General features: G+C 40.7%; 1 protein-coding gene across 2 annotated transcripts in view; it reads right to left on the bottom strand.

Annotated features, from left to right (window-relative positions):
- Positions 1–923: 923 nt before the first annotated feature.
- lrfn5a (leucine rich repeat and fibronectin type III domain containing 5a) overlaps positions 924–13,659 on the bottom strand; it is a 214,114-nt gene continuing 201,378 nt past the window's right edge. For both annotated transcript variants that reach the window (XM_088354418.1, XM_088354419.1), the window contains exons 9-10: positions 6,252–6,525; positions 924–2,514 (exon numbers count right to left, since the gene is read on the bottom strand). In XM_088354418.1, coding sequence (XP_088210544.1) covers positions 1,633–2,514; positions 6,252–6,525 — 1,156 coding nt within the window. In that variant the 3' untranslated portion in view covers positions 924–1,632. The remainder of the gene's footprint in view (positions 2,515–6,251; positions 6,526–13,659) is intronic.

Below are 13,659 nucleotides of genomic sequence, written 5' to 3'. Positions count from 1 at the left end.
TATTTGCAGATAGTGATTATTACAACGTGAGCCCATTGTCTTGTATACTTTTGTGCTATAAGTGGAACCAACAGGACAATTCGAGGACGCAACAAGATCTCCACTTGCCGAATGAAGGACTCCAAAAGAGATACAAAAAACGTCGAACTGGAAAAAAACTGCAAACAAAAACGCTGGGAACAAATCGTTGTAAACTCGGACTCGGAAAAAATAAATAAACCAATGCTTGCAAAAGATGACATTTTGTCGTTTTGTCACACAGAAACAGGCGCATCCACAACCATGCATACACACAAAACTGAACACAAATATCCACACAAAGGGTGGGCGGATCGATCCAAATATCGTTTTTATCGATACTGACCATGTATTTAAATCTGATTGATATTATTGTCCCTGGATTGATATAGTGTTACCCTTTTAACTAACACAATAATAAAGCTGTCAGCAGATTGTAAGAATACACAAAAATAACTTTCAAATTGGATAATTGGTGTTTACACTTTGTTTGCATTTCGGAATTTATTTTCTAAATATTGTGTAATGGAAGGTATTTTAGTTGGCTTGTGGCCATTGTTATACAGTATTGCTGCTTTTTCGCATTGACTCTTTCGACTTTTGTTTTGAAGCAGTTGTCTAATGGAAGTATTTTTATTCTTCATAGTACATCCATTTTTTTCCTTTTATCTGGGATGATTAATAGCGTTAAAGGTTTTTTTTGCATTGTATTGTTTACTCTATTTGCACTGAGTTTGTTATCCAAATATTGTGATATGAAAGGTGTTATAGTTGACATTGTTATACAGTATTTTTATTTTCGTTATATTGCTGTTTATTTGGGTTTGACTCTCTTGACTTATGTTCTGAAACTGTTGTAATAGAAATATATATATTTTTCTACGTCAAAGGGAGAGTGTGTATTAACTGACCACTAATGTAACTGTACTGTGTAGTGCAACAGAAAACAATGGCTAAACAAGACAAGGACCAATGACAAAGACTCAAAGTGACCAAAATTCACCTTGTTTATTCTCATTTCTTTGCACAGCCGTTTTGAAGTTTTTGGGTAACCGTAGCAGCAAGATGGCTAACAATTATGTCAGCTCCCTCTAGCTGAGGCTTATGTTATGCACATTTCTCGATCAACAAGTATTCACAAACATGTATGTTTGTATGACAGTTCATGTATTTTTGGTTATAATTTAACCCAATAATGTTTTTTCTTTAAAAAACAAATATATTTTTTAACACTAGATGGCGCAGGATTAATAGACACTGTCCCTTTAAAGTTTGCATTGTAGTTATTTATTAAAAAAATCAAACATTTTTAGTGCCTAAAAACTTTGTGCTGTCCTTATCTTAATTATAACTCAATGGGAAAGGGATTCAGTTATTCAATGATCATGACATTTTCAAGCAAAATGTAGCCGTATTGGATCGGTAATGATTGATACTACCCTGTATTTACTTGGATCTTATCGATACCATAATTGCCAGTATCGCCCACACACATTGCGGCCTGGTTTTACTCCTCATCCACCCACACAAACAAAACTCAGACATTAGCACACTCAAAATAACAACCAAAAAGCAACAACAATAGATAATGTGTTTTTGTTGTCTGGTTTACATTTAAACTGTGCTTTCTAAGATCCAGTCAGAATCACAGTGCCCCCTTTCGGAGTTTGCCTCCCCTTCTTTGGAGACGACTATCCCGCTCATGGATTGACTCCTTTTGTCCCGCACGATACGTCCTAATTTTGGAGCTGCTACGCTCCCTGGATGACTCGAGACAGTCTTTGAGCCTCCTTCGCCGAGGGAGTACCTCCTTCTCCTCTCGCCTTCCCCCACAGGTAGAGACTGGTACTTGGCAGCAGAAGAAGTGTGTGCCCGAGGAGCCCGGCGCAGAATAGGTGTTTCTCGGTAGTGGATGGTAGGAAAGGGACTGTGGCTTGCAACCTGAGGAGCCTGATCTTGATTAAATGAGGTCGAGTTGTTGCAGTTGGTATTGAGGAAATCGTTACGCGTGGAAAGACTGGGTAGAGTGGACGAGCCGGTAGGGACTGAAGAAGGGCGAGGGCTTGCGTTCGAAAGGTTTTCCAGGGCGGCCGAAGTGTTCGAGCAAGCAGAGCTGGGTTTACACGGAGCGGGTTTCCGTTTAGGACGGTTTAGCGAGCCGGTAACAACGGTTGAGGAGATGCTAACCCGAGGTCTCTCCTCAACTATTTTCACATGTTCCTCAGCTCCTGTTGTTGTCCAGTGCTGACTGAGAACAGAAGTGTCCGTGGAGCAGTCCGGCAGTGAAGAGTTGGAGGAAATAGTTGTCACATCCTTCTCACCCGGTGCTCCACTTTTCTTCTTTGAGCCTCCTGACAGGTCTTCTAATCCAATTGAACCGTGTTTGGAGGCGCTGGGAGTCACGCTGCACCTTTGTGACTGCTGACTGTTGGTCTGAGAGTGAACGTTGGTCATTGACATGGACATTCCTTTAACACCATCTCCTGGATTACACACCTGTAAAACAGAAATTAATTATCTTAGACATATTTTAAAGATAAAAATACCCTGGAAGGTTACTGTAAATTCTTGACTTCGGCGTGCACCTGATTAAAAGCCGCTTGCTCAAATTTACGAACTCAATTTTGTCTTTGCACAAGCCGCACAGGATTTTAAAAACCCAGGCTTAAACAGCCATAAAAATGAACTAACTCACGCCGCTTTCTTACAGTCACGTGTTTTCGGATCATGTGACCATTACAGATGTTTTTTCAAAGACGACTACATACGGTCACAAAAGAAAACCTAAATAAGGGCTGTGTCGCTAAAAATGTGAGACCTATATTTCTTGACGACAGCGTAAGGGCAACCATATAACGGAGACTAGTGTAAGACATTAACACAGACGTGGAAGTCGTCTTTTTGTGTTGTCATGGTAGTTGCCGCAGTACCAGACTAGTCCGGGGGCACAACTTTGGACACCCCAGTTCTAAAAATAAATCACCAGAAACTTTTTCACTGATAATAGTTACTACACTTGGCTGAAAGAAATGTTTCATGAATAGTATGTACCTAATAAAGCTTGAAAAGAGAAATGGTGCATGCATTTTCAAATCCATTCAAAAGTGTTCCTGTGATTTGAAGCCAGCTGTATGTGAGTCAAGCCTCTTTCGTGTTAGCTCGTTCATCCTCAGTTTATGCGCAGTTGGTGCTTCAGATATCTGGATGCAAGAATACCTGTAATGTACATGGCCAGTCGAACATAAAATATAAAATACAGCCGTAACAAAATTCTTCTCAAATGGACAATGAATCATTTACAAACACCCACTGCAACATTGTAAACATAAAACCACAGCACAGCTTGACTCCACTTTTAAGAGGTAGCTTAACATGCCATTTCAGGGAAGTGCTGAATCTAGACCAACTCGTCTCATACTTTATAGTCTTTAAACGATGCCGCTGCTTTCCAAATCAAAACACTTCCAAAAGCAGACAATTTACGTGGAACACACTCTGACTGTTGTAAAACTAAGCCACAGCTATTCCATTGGATAGAATATATGCACTCCAGTGGTATCATTCATTTGTACCTACTCTGTTCCGTTGTGAAATTAAGTTATCCAACAAAAAGCATAAGGCAGTACAGAAATAAATATACAGTGATTTGTTTGTTTATAGTGGGGTGTAAGGTTCCAAATGATCCTGTTATAGGTGAAATGTGTAAAATAGAAACCTTCACTCAACAATGCAATGGAATCAAAGAACAAAACCTTTTTACAAGCCGAATCATTTGTCTAACAAATACAAATACTGTATGTCTAGTTATCTTTTCATTTAAATAAATAAATAACTTGTTCATAGACCCAAATATATACAAAACTGAAAATCCTTTATCAGACAATGAGCCTTTGAGCCTGTAATTTGTCCGTGATGCAATGCTTTTTGTACGATCAAAAAACAATAGTTAATCCCTAGTGATTTACAATCTATTATCAGTATTGTCACAAACCGATGCCCATCAATGTTAAGGTCTGGCGCATCTCTGAAGTACAGGACTACACTTTTCAGCGAAAACAACGTCAACCGGATATAGAATGTGTTGTATCTGAGCCAGACCAGGAGGCTTCTCCTGCTACTTGATAACCATGGAAACCAGTTCTCTATGTTTCTTGTTGGGGACCAAACCCTTACCCCGAAAAACGGCCTACAGAGGGATGGGCGCCACTACTCTGTACTTTCCCCAGCCACACTCCAGGAAGTGGTGCCCCAACGATTTTGGAGGTTAAGGGATCGGTGAACCAAGATACTGTAAACAAGCCTTTTCAAAAACGCGGCCCACGGTCCATCCGCGAGATGCTTGATGTTGTGATGTCCATATGTTGGTGTGTGGTACTGGTTTGGATTCACATAATGTCAGAGAATGTGCCAAGTTGTCTGTTGGTTCGTTCGTCTGTTTGTGTTTCTGTCCACCCAAAGAAAAGAGGGAAGGAGTATATATCTGACCAGGGTCTTCTAAACGCAGTCAGGCAGGTTACCCTACATGTGAAATATGTCAAACAAAACTACTTTGGCACTTTTGGTTTTGTTTACTGTGCATTTCTTCAGCAAAAAGAGCAAGAGGGTGACTAAAGAGCTGCTTTTTAACCTTCACCCTCCAGTTTTCTTTTGCTTTTTCCTTGGATTTCTTGCATACTTTTCTTTGCTTACTCTTTGTGTTTTCTATTCTCATGTGCCATATGACCCTGCCAAAAAGGAAAATGCCACCTAAAAGGGGAAATGTAACCCAAAAATGGTTTCCCGTCTCAGCACAGGTGATGCCCTAATGGTGCATAACCATTCTAGCTTTTAATATTATTATAGCAAGGCTACCATTATATCTCATCTCATCTCATTAGCCGTACCGCTTATCCTCATTAGGGTCGCGGGGGGGCTGGAGCCCATCCCAGCCATCTCCGGGCAGTGGGCTGGGGACACCCTGAACTGGTTGCCAGCCAATCGCAGGGCACACAGGACAGACAACTCATTTGCTCATTCACACCTATGGACAATTTGGACCGGCCAATTCACCTGAAATGCATGTTTTTGGAACGTGGGAGGAAACCGGAGTGCCCGGAGGAAACCCACGCAAGCACGGGGAGAACATACAAACTCCGCACAGGAAGTCTGGAGCTGAATTTGAACCCACGACAGGTTCCCATGACATGAACTGTGCCGCACAAGCGCTAACCACTGCGCCGCCGTGCTGCCCCGCTACCATTATATGTTATATGTTATTTAACATTCAGAGAAAGAGGCCAAATCTCGCTCGTCTTCACAGCGGTTCACAACAATATGAAATAATAATGTTTGTGCGGCCCGCATGTTTGGTATTAATGACACTTTACACCGTTGTGTGCGGAATGAACGAAGCATCCAATCACTGAGTGAGATCTAAAAAGAAGCGGAAAAAACGCGCTTGCGGAAAGTTTTCGTGATTTGGATCATCTGAAGAGTCGTATTATTGATGCTTGTCAACAAATTGATGGTGATGCTGATTTACTGAATCGTGTCTACAGGAACTTTGAAGTTTGTATTGGCTCGTGCATAGCTGCAAAAGGCGAACCTATCGAGCATTTGTAAGACTTGTAAAGAACTTTGAATTTGAATAAATGTTACTACTATAACTTCTTTAATTAACATTGATGCGTGACTTTGTGGCCACCTTGTATATATATATATATATATATATATATATATATATATATATATATATATATATTACGGAAACCCAAATATGTCTTTCTCAAAGCCCGCAGTGAAAATAAAGGTTGGTGATGAGCAAAGACTGATTCAAGTGGGAAATACAATATTTATTTGTTGAGTCCTAGAAACGGTCTAGACTCACTGAGCACCTTCAAACCACACTGAAGGTCTCAACTACTTATCACCCCAAGCCAAATAAACCTCAATATGTGAAATAATCGCTGCCAGATATCGAGCAGCAAGAAGTAGGCAAGGGAAGCCATGTTCAGAACAGTTCATGTTCCATGTTCAATTCATATCTATAAAGATAAAAATTTAGGAACTGTTAATACAGGCAAGAGAATCTGATTATAGAAGTCAGCCAATCAGAATGCAGAACACAATGCATGACGCAAATCCGTGAAATAGCAAAAGTGAAAAGAAATTAGTGTTTTAGTAATGGATAATTGATGTATTGTAATTTTTTTTAACCTTCAGGCAAACATTTAGCGACGGAAAGACAGACCCACCTTGTAGCGTATCATTAGGATGATGATGAAAACGAGCACCGATGCCACGATAATCCCTCCGATGATGATGATCATGGTCCCGCCGAGGAATTGTGACTGCATAAAATGGCACCTCATATACTCGGACTCGGTGGTAAACTGCACGCATCCGACCACGCGGGTTGCCGTCAGAGAGGTGATGACGTCATCATAGATCGCGAGTACGCACAGGTCGTACTGGCTTCCTGCTGCCAAGTTGTTGACCAGGAAGCTTTTGCTTGATGGAGCAATCATTCTGCAGAAAAAACAGGAAGTAAATAATATGGGATAAGCCATTCAAAACACTAAAACTGTGAAACTGTTTCTGTGCATGGTCAAAAGTGATCTTGAGATGAAACATTGTTTAATGTTCACACATGGGAGATGCTTTTATAGTTTAGCAGACACTCTAAATAAGGAAAGAACACATTAATATATTTTAAACTTGCAAGGAGAACAAGATTGGACTGTATAAAAAACCCTCACACTGCCAAATTCCAAATCTGTTCTAAAGCCCTGCCCTGAGCCCTTTCTTTTTATGAAATCTCCTAGGTTACAATAAGTAGATCCTGTCATGATTGCCGAATCAGAGCACCTGCGACTGCTTAGTTGGCGCCAAGCCCGGAGAGCTGATTGGCTGATGAACTCCTTTTAAACCCGCGACTTCCAAGAGATCCCTGTCAGATCGTTATGCGAACCGTTGCTCCCAGCTCGGCAAGCTCTTACGTCAGACTCTGTTCCTGCCCTGTTTTTCTCTGCCTAATCCTCATTGCCAACCTGTTTCCAGACCTGACTCTGGCCCGTTCTGCCTGCCCGTTACCCGATCTGTTTCGCCCCGCTTCCTGCCTGACTCCTGTTGCCGACCTTGTTTCTAACTTGACACCGCCCTTGCTCTCCAGTCCCGGCTAACGACTTAATTCCTGCCTGTCTTCAACCCTCCTCGCCACTTCCGCATCTCCTGCTCCTCTTGTCCGTCAACCATCGGATCGTGGAAGCAAGCCCTGCTCTCCCTCTTTATTAATAAAAACTGAGAAAACGAGCGCTATTGGGTCCTATGTCTGTTTCTGGTCTGTGACAGATCCGCCCTCTAAGGTGACGGACTCAAAGAACAGCATCATTATTGGCCGACAGTGACAATGATGTGAGTAGTGCTCAATAGTCAAAATAACAAACACGATTGAGGAACAATGGTTAAAATAATGAACAGGCATCCTACGCAATCTCCTTCACAGTTCAATATTTAAAACAGAATAAAATTATCTGACTTGTAGTACTGATACAAATGATACTAGCAAATTTTGGCTTACTTGCTAAAAGAGCCTTTTGTGTATTATTTGATTTTTCCAGGTAATTTTAGTTCATTTTCTGCCCCAATGGCAAAGATACATTCATCTTTATAAAGCAGATGTCACAGTTTTATAAATCCTTAAACGGTGTGAGTCCAATGCAATCTCCTTTGTAGGTGTCCAGTATTAAAAACAGAAACAAGCAGAATAAACCTATTCATAGCTGCATATTACACTTTGTCTAGAAACATATGCTGCCCTTTTACAGAAGTAAATAAACATGGATGGACTCAGTTTCAGCACAGCAGCTTACCTTGAGAGCAGGGACGAGGAAAACTACTACTTTGTCAAGTCAAGTCAAGTCAAATTTATTTATATAGCCCTTAATCACAAAAATGTCTCAAAGGACTGCACAGGATTACAGTTACAAAATTACACAATTACCTGATCTTAAACCAGCATGCTTTGTTCATGTTGTCAGTGATATCACTGCGATACATTATCTTTAAGCCTTGGAACACTGTGTCACTGCAACCTCAGGTGAATTACTCAACAGATAGATCAATGATAGACATAATTAAAGTCAAGTCATTTTTATTTGTATAGCCCTTAATCACAAGTAGTCTTGAAGGGCTACACAAGTTATTACATATAAGAAGTTTAGGTTATTCATATGCTATAGAGTAGAAGTGAGTTTTAAGCTTAGACTTAAACAGTAAATGGACTGTATTTCTATAGAGCTTTAACCAGGTACTGAAGACCTCCCAAAGTGCTTTACAATGTACTTCACATTAACCCATTTACACATACACTCACACACCGATAGCGAAGTCAGCCATGCAATGCGCCTACCTGATTATCAGGGGCATATTAGGGGTTTAATGTCTTGCAGATCGTAGCGGGAGAAAAACTGGAGCAAAAACACAGGACTGGCCAAAAAGGGCTTGCCGTGTAAAAATGGAGATTCGCAGACGGACCAACAAAAGAGGACTGTCAAGACAGAGTTTAAATACTGACAGGGAGCCAACCTGTCAGCAAGCTGCAGCTGGCGCCCACGGGCGGGGGCTAATTGGGCACCATGGCAACCTTGACAGGAATCACTTCATACTTTTTGTTTTTGCTTTTTTTCTACAAATGAACAATAGCAAAACTACAAGACACTAAATCTTCAGTAAAAAAAACCCAACAGGATTTAGGTAAAAAAACCTGTTCTGATCTCGGGTGGACCCAAATGCCGGGAAGCATGAGCAGAGGCTGGCATACTCGAAAAGATACGAACAAGGTAACAAAAAAAATGGTAAAAAAGACCACAAAACATTCTGAACTAGAAACAACCTCCCGAAAGACCCCTAGCCCTTCAGCTAAAGTGAGAATAGTTTGACACCTCTGTTCTAAAATGTGTTGACATGACCCATTTGTAAATGCTGTGACAGTGTTTTAATCAGACCCTTTAGAAATAGTAAAAGTGTTTCTCTAGTGAAGTGGTAAGCACATTCTCCTAACGTTTGTAAGGGCCACGGTTCGAGACTTGGTGGAACCAAATGGGATGGGTCCCACCATGCTGTACATGTCCAATACACACCACAGGAAATGGTGCCCATACAACCCCAGTGGTTAACCAACCAAGTGCTAAAAATACATTGAGTTTTTTTCCAAAGTAAAACCAACCTATTTTCTATAGCAGATAATTGAAAAAAAATATTAAGTTACAAACACCTCTTTCCTGGTGAGAGATGATGATCTTTCATTTGCTATTTTCTATGTTTATATAGCCTCAACACACAATTTTTTGTAGGCCTCCAAAGATCATTGAAAATTCTCAAAATCAGCTGGAACTGGTAGATCTTCCTTTTCCAAAAATGGCTATCCGTCAAAGAGTTAACGCTTATTTGAATCTGAATACTGTGGATTATTTCAAATTGCGTGGTATCTGACAGGTTGACAATTCACAGTTCATGTTCTACGCGTGCTTGAGTGGATTTGCTCCAGGTACTTTAGATTTCTCCTATGTTCCAAAAACACGCTTTTGTTCTTAATCGTCCTTAAGTGTTACTGCGTGGGGTGAATGGTTATTGTTCTCTATGTACATTGCTATTGAAGTGTAAAATAAAAGCTTGGTAGGAGCTGGTCCTGTTTTCTATAAATGGCAACCGGACATAACGGCGGGGTACAAAGGACAATCTTTTCTTTTGTATGTTGGAACTCAGGTTTATTGATCAACATCACGTGGTCGACCACGAGTCATTTTTCAGCCTTCAGACAAGATGGCTAACCTGCCGCGCAACCGCAACCCCAGATCTCATAGAAGACAAAGGTTAACGCCCCCCTCTGGGGGTAGTCCAGTATTTCTCAAAAGGTGGGGGCAAGGCTCCGTCAAGGGGAGCGCGGGCGCTTGACATTCAGGAACTTTTCTTTTTTTTTAAAGTTCTTTTACTTTCACAACTGCAATTGCACCTCCACTACACTACACATATGTTTGGAACCCTGCAAAACACATGGAATATAAATTCAAATATTCACATACCTAAAAACCAAAAATAAAGTACTAAATGATTGAGCTTTTTTAAACACTGAGAAGAATTAGAATAGAATAGAATAGAATAGAATAGAATAGAATAGAATAGAATAGAATAGAATAGAATGAACTGCCATTATTGCATGGTAGAAAGTCTGGAGTTACGGGTGGACATGCTAGAAAAGGAGCAGTGGCATGTGTGGTGCCATTGTATAAGGGTAAAGGTGATAAGTATGAATGTAGGAATTCGAGAGGGATCAGTTTGTTGTCTGTGCTGGGTAAGCTCAATGGAAAAGTCTTGATTAAGAGAGTGAGAGGAAGAACAGACGAGGAGGTAATGGAAGAGCAGAGTGGTTTCAGGAAAGGAAGAGGATGTGTGGATCAGGTGTTTGCAGTACGACAGGTGTATGAGAAATATTTTGCAAAAGGTATGGATGTTTGTTTGGCTTTCGTGGACATGGAAAAGGTGTATGACATAGTTGATAGGGAGGCGTTGTGGCAGGTGATGGTAATTTATGGAGTGGGTGGAAAGTCGTTGGAGGCATTCAGGAGTTTTTATGTGAACAGCAGAGCATGTGTAAGAGAAGGGAGTGAGACAAGTGAGTGGTTCCCTGTGTTGACTGGTGAGGAGACAGGGGTGTGTGATGTCGCCATGGCTGTTTAATGTATACATGGATGGTGTGGTGAGAGAAGTGAATGCAAGAGTATTTGGCAGAGGGTTAGAGATGATGGATAACAGTGGAACCGTGTGGCAGGTAAGTCAGTTTTTGTTTGCAGATGACACAGCGCTTGTAGCTCATTCTGAGGAAAAATTGAGAAGGTTGGTAATGGAGTTTGGAAGAGTGTGTGATAGGCGTAGGTTATGTGTGAATGTTGGCAAGAGGAAGGTGATGAAATGTTTACGCGATGGAGTGGGCATGGCGTTGGAAATAAGGTGGAATTGACAGGTGCTGGAAGCTTAAGGTACTTAGGTTGTGATGTGGCTGCAGTTGGTGGAATTGAGTGTGAGGTTTTGCACAGAGTGAATCAAGGAAGCAAGGTTTAGGGTGTTCTGAGGAGAGTGATGAGTAACAAGAGTATGAGTATGGATGTAAAGAGAGGACTGTAAGAGAGAGTGATTGTGCTAACTGTGTTGTATAGTGCAGAGACATGGAGCCTGAACACAGATTTGAGAAGGAATTTAAATGTTTTTTGGATCAAATGTTTTAGGAGTATGTTAGGAGTGACAAGATTGGATAGATTGAGAAATGAAATTGTGAGAGATAGTACTGGAGTAGTAGTGGAACTGAGCAAGCGTGTGGATAAGAGAGTACTCGGTTGGTTTGGACACATGGAGAGGATGGATGAGGAGCGAATGTTGAAGAAGATCTACAGAGCAGAAGTAAATGGAAGGAGACCAAGAGGAAGGCCGCGATTGACGTGGATGGATGGTGTTATGAGTGCACTGGAGGAAAGAGGTCAAAATGTAGTGGAAGACCGAGCTCTTGCTGGTGATAGGAATGAGTGGTGAGATGTTGTGAAAGGATAGTGGGATGTTTGGGCACGTTCTAAGCGATGGGAAGGGCACCGGTATGATGCGGCAGGGGTAAACCAGTGAAAGCTGTCGGGCCCTGCTGTTGAACAGAAGAGTGTGTCGTGTCACCCCGAGCCAAATATTTGGGTTGGACATGGTCAATGTTTGTGTGTTTTTGCTACTTTTTCCTTTTTTCTTTTCTTTGTTTTTGTGTATGTTTTCATCTTGCTGTCGGACACCCCTCTCGAGGGATACGACAAGGGTAGATAGATAGATGGATAGAAAACAAAAACCAAGAGATCAGGAGTCTCTAAGATTAAATGCAGTCTTCTTCAAAACTATATATATCATTAAAATAAGCCCAAATTTGGCTCATTTTTCAGCTTTTTATCCAGACAGTCCTTTTTTTGTCGTATTAAACTCCGTTATTACCCGACACCCGACTTTTCCATGTTTGTAAACTTACTAAAGCTGCGTGTACATTGTTAAAGCAGAATGGAATAAGTCATGTCAGTTTATAGCAGCCCATTGACACAAAAAGATTGTAGATCATAGATAGAAACATCTCAAAATAACACAAAGAATAACCTAGCAGCAGGATAGCGACTTTATTTCAGTCATGAAAGTCAACAACAACAAAGAAAACTAGCCTATATTGAAGGTAATAAAAAACGGGAAATAAGGCCTTAAAACTGCTTGAATTTGGCTGTTAAAGAGGTGAACGAACCCTGTAATTGAGGAGCACTGGGGTAGTCCAACATCTCCGGTCCAGCTGTGATGGGTCGTTGTATTATAAGTAAATATACATTTTTTTAAAATGACCTCACTATCAGCTGGCAACCAATTCAGGATGACACCATTCTACTGCCTGAAGACAGCTGAGATAAGCAAGTAAATCCACAGGTTACATTAAGTTGTCAAGCAGGAATTCTGTAATAATTATTTTTTATTCTACTTTAATCCAGGGGCAAATTGTGGCCGGCGAGATGGTAGTTTTCAACACGAAGGTTTAAAGGGACATCGTAAATTACTTAGCACTTCGTATTGGTAAAAAAACATATTGATTAAAAAATAGGCAAAAATAAATACACTATGACATAAACATTCGCGTTTCACGGATCCCTAACCTCCTGATATTTCTGGGCAACCCTAGGGATGCAATTCTTCACTGCTGACAGTTCCAAACATGGACTTTTTCTAATACCTTTCAAAATAATATTTTCTTTCTTTTTTTTCCTTTCTTGATTTTTTTTCCAAGCATTTTTTTCTTCTTTTTCTGTTTTTTCTATTTACCTATTTCTCTTTTCCAATTCCTTTTTCTTTTTTTCCCCCTCATCTTTTTGTTGCTTTTTCTCTCCTTTCCTTTTTATTCTCTTCTTTTTTCTTCTTCTTTCCATTTGTTTCTTTCCCCCCGCTTTTGCCCTCTTTTCGTTTTGGTCTTCTCTCATTTTTTTCTTTCTTTTATCTTTTGTCCCTTTTCCCCTAACTTTTTCTTTCTTTATTCTGCAAAGAAATTTCAAACAATGTCACTTTCAAATGTGCTTTCAAACAGGAAATTGTGATTCAGAACACTGACCGTGTAAGTGGGACTAACTCTCACCCATCTTCACATTTTTTATGTAGTTTAAGAAACTCCATCTCTAAATCTGATAATTTAATTCTGTTTGAATGCCTGGAAAGGAATTGCATAGGAGGCCAGTTCTGTCATGGTTGCCATGGCGTCAAATGAGCCCCGCCCGTGTGGCGCCAGCTGCGGCTCATTGACAGATTGGCTTTCCGTCTATTTAAGCTCAGTGCTCTCACTCTTCGTTTGTCGGTCCGTCAACAAACCTCTGACCCGCAAGATGTGGGTTTTGACTCGGTCCTGTTTCCTGTTGGTATTTCCTGTCTAGTATTGTTCCCGTTTATTTTTGTCCTGTTTAATGCCGGTTTCTAGTTTCGTTCCCGTCTGTTTTTGTCCTGTTTATTATTCCCTCCAGTTTTCGTTCCTGTCTAGTTTGTCCTGTTTATTTCGATATGCTGTTTCATTATTATTCCTGTCTGTCCCGTCGTGCCCGGTATCGACCCCATCCGTCC

This window comes from Urocampus carinirostris, chromosome 15, assembly GCF_059441175.1.
Source record: "Urocampus carinirostris isolate Australia breed hairy pipefish chromosome 15, RoL_Ucar_1.0, whole genome shotgun sequence".
NCBI lineage: Eukaryota > Metazoa > Chordata > Actinopteri > Syngnathiformes > Syngnathidae > Urocampus > Urocampus carinirostris.
The sequence above is the reverse complement of the archived record's forward strand: the minus strand, read 5'-3'. Positions and strand labels throughout refer to the sequence as shown.